We start from the raw sequence: 7,287 nt of genomic DNA on the forward strand, positions 1-7,287 counted from the left end.
CTCCTGCCTCCGCCTCCCAAGTAGCTGGGACCACAGGCGCCTGCCACAACACCTGGCTATTTTTTGGTTGCAGCCATCATTGTTGTTTGGCGGGCCTGGGCTGGATTCAAACCCGCCACCTTAGATGTATGTGGTTGGCGCCTTAGCCACTTGAGCCACAGGCGCCGAGCCAGATATGGCTTGTTTTTTGGAAATTTCTGTAAGCCTAGCCCCTGGCAGGCTCCCTGACCTAGTAGGCATCCCATCCCTTGGGGAAAACAAAATGAGAAGGAAACAGCACACACAGCTGAAAGCCTCACCTGGCCACTGATGTCTGAAATCAGCCCCAGAGGAATGAGGCACTCCGGTTCACTCGCCTGCCCGGCCTCATCTACAAACACGTGAGTAAAGTGTCCAACCCTAGAGCCAAAGAGTGGTGATCTCTGTCAAAGCTATTTAGTGACTGGCACCTGTGGCGCTACTGGCAAGGCCACAGTGGACACCATGTATCCCAGGGGGATGTGGGGGTTGGGGAGTGGGAGGGCAGCAGGCCTGGGAGTCACCAGGCCCTCGAGCACTATAGGCCTGACTGGTGACATTTGCTGCCCTCACGGTAGCTGGTGCCCTGCAGGTTTAGAGAGGAAGCTGGTGCCCTCTCACAGGTTTGGAGAGGAAGAGGGTGAGGGTGCTTCTGAGCATAGCTCAGAGCACCTCTTGGGTGGCTCATCGCACAGGGTTCCCAGTGCACTCTCTACTTCAACATCAGGTTTCCAGAGATAAAGAAAATGCCCAGAGGGCAGCACCTGTAGCTCAGTGGCTAGGGCATACACCCAGGCTGGCAGCTTCGAACCCAGCCCAGGCCTGCTAAAACACTGACAACAGCAACAACAAAAAAAATAGCTGTGGTGGGCATTGTGGTGGGTGTCTGTAGTCCCAGCTACTTGGAAGGCTGAGGCAGAGAATTATGCCCAGGAGTTTGAGGTTGCTGTGAGCTGTGACAGCTTGAAACTCTGTCTCAAAAAAAAAAAAAAAAAAGAAAAGAAAAGAAAATGCCCAGGTATGGGCCCTGGCTTCACCACTTCCCTGCTGTGTCCCTGGAGAGATTGCTTCACCTCTCTGTGCCTCCATGTCCCGTGTCATGTGGGATATGGCTGAGGGGAGCACGGTATGCACTGGCCCAGGCGCCACAGTAAGAACAGACCTGATTGGGCCAGTGGTCACAGATGGGCCCTCCACCTGGTCCCTTCCTCTTGACTCAGCCTTGAGAGCCGCCCTCAGCCAGGGCACTTCCCTAATCTGCCCAGGTCAGTGCTGGTTCAACCCTCTCACCAGACCCTCACCATGGCCAGCCACGAGGCAGCGTGCCTGAGGAAGCACATTTGGAGCAGACGACATGCCTGGGCCATGCTGACACCTGGCAAAGGAGCCAGGGCTGGCCCACCAGGCTACTGAGCCCAAGTTCCCCTCTCCACCCTGGACATGGAAAATTCCACCACCTAGTGCCTTGGGTGTCCCACAGGAGATGGGACCTGCCTCAGATAGGTTCCTGCTCCTACGCTGAGTGGTATCTTCAAAGTGCAGGCCTGGAGCTGCAAGTCCCAAGATACCAACTTCACACATGGTACCCACTGACTCCTAAAATCAGCCATTTCCCCACCTCATGTCCCAATTTCTGTTGGAAAAAATTAACATTATGTGTCTTTCCTAGAAAAGAAACATTTAAGTTTTCAATTCTGCATTAATTGCAATGATCTGAATGAAGGCACTGCTCCTGCTCCAGAGGCCCCTGGCAGCCCCAAAGGCCTCCCCAGCCTGGCCCCTCCAGGGCTCCCATTCAGCTTCTTCATATCAGTAGCCTTCCCTGCTGGCCACCTCCGTCACCTCCCACCTGGAAATTAGTCCCTCAGAGTATAGCAGCCGGCTTTGCACAGAGCCCTCTGTGCCACGAGCCCCCAGCCCTGAGGTGGAGCAGAGATTTGTTCCTGCTGGGAGTTTCTTCCTCTGAGGCCCTGACCCCTGACTCTTTGGCACATGTTACACAACCTCCCTTGCTGATACCTATGGGGGCCAGCCCACTATCCAGGTGGCTCTAAGGCACCTCAGGGTGTCTAGTCAGAAATGCAAAATATAAAACACATGGCAGATTTTGAAGAGTGGAACCAAAAAAATAAGTAAAATGTCTTACCAGTCATCTTTAGTATTAAGAACATTTTGTATACACAAGAACTACTGAACATGCTGAAGGAGGAACTGCTGACACATGATGACAGCACGGCTAGCTGTGCATTGCTCCTGAGTGCTGTCTCCATGTGGTGCTGGTGGATACAGTGGGCCCACTGTGGAGGCAGGTGGGGGCTGCAGGGTATTGGAGGCTCAGGGGAGGCCCTGGTGGTCCTCATCACAAAACTGGGACACTGTCCTAGGGTGGCCTGGCCAGAAGCTGCAGAGTCTGTCTAGATTCTGTCTGAGAGGATAAGGCCTCCTCTGAGGATCCTCCATCTCCCTCTCACTGTCAGCCCACCATACCTCTCCCATGGCCCAAGAGTGCTTTGATCCCCTGCTCAGCATCCCCTGGGCGTGTAGCCTTCCTCTCAGCTCCCAGGGGGTGTCCACTCATGGTGACACCCTCACTACTCACTCCTGCTCAGAAGCCCTTCCCCAGACCTTGGGCATTAGGTCTCTCTGTCCTGTTCCTTTTCTCCTGATCCTGCTCACTGGTCTCCAGCGCTGCAGCCTTCTTTAGGTGACACGCTCAGCCTCTAGACACAGGAACTTTGCACGTGCACACCCATACCCACCTGCCTGCCTGTCCCACTGTTGGGTCCTTCGTATCTTTGGGGTCTCAGCACAATCACCATATCCTTGCCCCACCTGGACAATGGTTCCCTCCCTCTAGCCACTCTCACCCTAAAGCCCTGCTCCATCCTGCAATATGTCTATCATCAGCTTCCCCTAAGACAGAAGCCTGGAGAGGACACAGACCTTATTCTGGGCGATGCCCTGCCCACTCTGATGCTAAGACACTTACCTCACTCCTATCTGGTAAAAAAGCCCAGCGCTGCTGCAGGTTGTGATTATTATGCGGAAGCGTGAAGCCTTCCAGATGTCTTCTCCATCCTTGCAGTATGGTTTGATGGCATCAATGACTGTCTGGGAGCAAAGAGGGGACAAGTCAGTGTTTTTTTCAAAGTATTAAGTATTACTTTAAATTGGACAGAATCACAAAGCTGAGGAATTCTAAAAGATAACAATCGTCCTAGGCCCTGCGCAACGTCCATACACCTTGGCCTCCCAGGGTGCTAGGATTACAGACATGAGCCACTCTGCCTAGCCCAGTGGTTCTCAACCTGTGGGTCGTGACCCACAGGAACTATATTAAAGGGCTGCAACATTAGGAAGGTTGAGAACCACTGGCCTAGCCAATTTAATCTCTTTTTTAAGATCTTTCTCTCTTTTTTAAAGCAATACTTTTATAAGTAAACTAGAAATTTCTAATTTCCTTAAAGGGATATTTATAACCAAACCAATAAAACAGAACTAAAAAGAAACAATACATTTAGGGATTAAATAACAGAAGAACATGAGAATTTAACAAAGCTAAAAATGCCCACAGAGTGTGTGAGATGAAATAAAATATTCAGGAATAAAACTCTCGCATTTGGCAGAGTCATGGTGCACGGCAGAGCAGTTTCTCAAATGACCTTGTGTGGTTCCTCCCCTTGGCTTGTCTTGCTCTCTGGAGATGGTCCTAGTGATGGCCCCCCCACTCACCTCCTCAAATCTGCAGGTGGCATTCACGCGGACCATGGCCGCTGGCCTCAGTACCTTGCTTTCATGCAGCCGCAAACATACAAGGTCAGCAGCGCTGTTTGAGGGTGCACAGACCAAAATCCGACTGTCTGGCAAAGCAAAATGTACCTTTAATCCAAGACACAAGAGAGATCAAGGGTTATAAACATTGACCCTGCAGAGTGGAAACCGTAAGTCAAATGCCCCACTGCATAGGCTCATTTACAGGGACTTGGCTACGTGGCTACGGTGTAGATCCAGATGTCTCCGAGACACTGGCCCACGTGAAGTCAAAAGGACAGTCAGCTTCATCACTCTGCTGCCGACACCTGAGCTGGGGTGGGAAGTTCTCTGAGCCCTCCAAGACTCTAAACCACTTCCTAAGACAGAAGCCCAATCAGATTTACTCTCACACACACTGGGCAGCGCAGGCACATCCCACAGTACTGAATGCTATGGGCCGTTGACTTAGGACAATGTGAGAGCAACATGCATTCAGTGCTCCTTGACTGACGATGGGACCGCTGTTGTGCTATGTCCATCATGAGTTGAGGAGCACAGGGCACAGTATTTTCCATAAATTTCAAATATAAATGGAGTTGCCCAAAATGTCTGCAGAATAGAGGCTTTGGCTACTATGTAACTTCTCTGTGGCAACATTTCAATGAAATAGTTTACTACTCTAAAAACGACATTTTCTTCTGAATCTCTGAAATATGTCTTTAAAATCTACGTATATTAAAAAAACCCTTAACTAAGTATTATGAAATCACTGAGATTTCTCAAGCTCCTTACAATTTCTAATCCTGCTATTTAAACTCCTGCTTCCTCAAGACACAGGCACACTCTGTAGCAGGAACCATAGCGCTCACAGCGCTGCCTTACCTGCAGGACAGCCTCTATTATTGTGACCGTCTTTCCAGTCCCAGGAGGTCCAAAGAGAACATACGGGAGCGGGCGGCAATCCCCACTCAGAATCCTTCTAACTGCTAACTTCTGATTTTCATTTAGCACTGGATTGAAAAATTCCTTCTCTTTTGCTTTAGCGGCTGGAATTTCATTGACTGTATTCAAAGTGGAGAGACAGTTTCAGTTAAGTGCAGCTGTGGCACACATCCTTGCCTGGGCCAGGCATCAGGATAGCGAGTTAAAGGCTAAAGCAGAGTAGCCTTTCAGGGTGGCCACACAATGAGGAGAACCATGCCCTCCCTTTGATAACTTAGCTTTCTGAGAGGGAAAAAACTGGTCATTCAATATACAGTTCTGCCTTCTATATGCAGTAGAGACATGATTTTAAAATGTTTATATCTCAAAAGAGAACATGACAAAAAAAGTCCACACTCTAAGTCTTTTCAAAGTATCTATCCTAAAACTCTGAGTCTGTAGCCAAGGTGAGACCACACCTCTCCCCTGACTGCTGTTACTGCCATGTGACAGCTTTCTCCTGTCAAGTAAAATAAAAAATAAATGGATCCCCGCTTGACCAAGGGAACCCTGAAAGGCCCTAAAGCTGAATAGATGGCCCCAAGGAGGGAGGTTGGACATGCCAGGCAGGGCCCTCCAACTGTTCCCAGCCTCACAGACACATACCCAGAGTGCTCGTCTCCACAGTCAGCGCCTCCACCCCAGGCAGGTCCTGGCCACCAGCACACTTCTTTGTTCCATGTTTACTTTGGTCCTTTATGGTTTTCCTGCTCTAGAAATTATCATGCAAAAAAATGGTTAAAAGATAAGTTTTGTGTTTACACTGGTTTAAAGAGCAAACATAAATGTCTACTTATTATACTTAACATCCACTTATCAGCTCTACAGATGGGTCACAGGTCAGACCCTTTGAAACATAACGAGAATATAAAGTATCTGACAAAAATTTGCTACAAAGGGCTATGCTTCTTTTGCACTTGCTTTTAAACAAAAACTAATTTTTGTGATTATGAAACCAAAATAAAGGACTATTACTTTATTTTATTAATGTGTCTTCTCTAGGCACATCCTTCCTGCTGGCCCATCTCAGGGTCCCCTTCCCTGCTCTCCACAGAACCTCATATACCTTTCAGAGAGTGCAAAGCACCAGCACTGCCTATCAACTACATTCAAGATTCTGCACAACAGCTTGGCGCCTGTGGCTCAAGTGGCTAAGGCGCTAGCCACATACACCTAAGGTGGGAGGTTTGAATCCAGCCCCGGCCAGCCAAACAACGATGGCTGCAACTGAAAAAAAATAACCAGGCATTGTAGCGGGCACCTATGGTCCCAGCTACTTGGGAGGCTGAGGCAGAAGACTCGCTTTAGCCCAGGAGTTGGAGGTTGCTGTGAGCTGTGATGCCACAGCACTCTACCCAGGGGGACAGCTTGAGGCTGTTTCAAAAAAAAAAAAATTCTGCACAAGAACTGGCTTTCTGTCTTTAGACATAAATATAATTTTTTCCTGGACCAACTCAATTTTTGATTTTTCCATTACAATGCTATAATTCACAGCTTTACATGTGTATCTTGGTGTAATCACTTGCTTTCATAGGATAAATTCTAGAATCTGTAAAATTGCTACACCAAGAAGTCTTCACATTAAAAATTTCCATGTACTGCCAAATTTTAGTCCAGAAGCAACATACCTCCTATTACTGTCCTGTGAGCTTTGTGGAATGTAACTTGGAACAAGGCATATGTACTTAAAGTGTGTATGATGAGCAGACCCATCCATCTGGAAGTTTCCTGTGCCCACGTGACAGGACCCTGCTGTCACCATGACCAGTTTTCATGCCCTAGAACTTCACACAGAAGTCCTGCTCTTCTTGGTCTTCTTTCAGGCAGTGTAACAGATTGTCTAGGACCCATCTGTGCTGTGCACATCTGGCTCGTCCCCTCACTGCAGAACAGGGTTCCACTGAACACCACAATCTGCTTGTCCATCTCCTGCTGATGAAGACTGGATGTTTCCAGTTTTTGACAATTACAAAGGAAGCTATGAACTTCACATATGAGCCTTTTGCTGTCTATGTTTTTCTCTCTCTAGGGTACACCGCTAGGAAAGAAACAGCTGGAGCATGTGGAAGGTGCATCTTCAGCTTCCCTAAGTGGTGCCTCTCTCCAGCCCCACCAGCAGGGCGCAAGTTCCAGTGGCTCCACACACTTGCCAAAACTCACATGGTCCATCTTAAATTCTGGCCATTCTAACAGGTATATAATTCCATTTCATTGTGGTCTTGTATTTCTCTAACAACTAATGATGAACATCTTTTCACAAGTTTATTACCATTTGTATACATTCTTTGGTAAAGTATTCACATCTCTGGTCCATTTTGAAAAAACAGTTTTCTCATTTTGTTTGCAGAGTATTCTAATATATAGTCTGGATACAGGTTCTTTATCAGATACATGATCTGCAAATATTTTCTCACTCTTTTTATTACCTTTTTTTATTTTGAGACAGAGCCTCAAGCTGTCGCCCTGGGTAGAGTGCTATGGCATCACGGCTCACAGCAACCTCCAACTCCTGGGCTAAAGTGAGTCTCCTGCCTC

At 48.1% G+C, this 7,287-nt stretch overlaps 1 protein-coding gene across 1 annotated transcript in view; it reads right to left on the reverse strand.

The window, feature by feature from the left end:
- MOV10L1 (Mov10 RISC complex RNA helicase like 1) overlaps window positions 1-7,287 on the reverse strand; it is a 76,334-nt gene that overhangs the window by 15,622 nt on the left and 53,425 nt on the right. The window contains exons 17-21 of the mRNA XM_023509352.1: window positions 5,359-5,464; window positions 4,654-4,832; window positions 3,747-3,897; window positions 3,008-3,125; window positions 300-399 (exon numbers count right to left, since the gene is read on the reverse strand). Of these exons, the coding sequence (XP_023365120.1) occupies window positions 300-399; window positions 3,008-3,125; window positions 3,747-3,897; window positions 4,654-4,832; window positions 5,359-5,464 (654 nt within the window). The remainder of the gene's footprint in view (window positions 1-299; window positions 400-3,007; window positions 3,126-3,746; window positions 3,898-4,653; window positions 4,833-5,358; window positions 5,465-7,287) is intronic.

Source organism: Otolemur garnettii, unplaced genomic scaffold (assembly GCF_000181295.1).
Source record: "Otolemur garnettii isolate 467f Iridium unplaced genomic scaffold, OtoGar3 scaffold00007, whole genome shotgun sequence".
NCBI classification, from domain to species: Eukaryota; Metazoa; Chordata; class Mammalia; order Primates; family Galagidae; genus Otolemur; species Otolemur garnettii.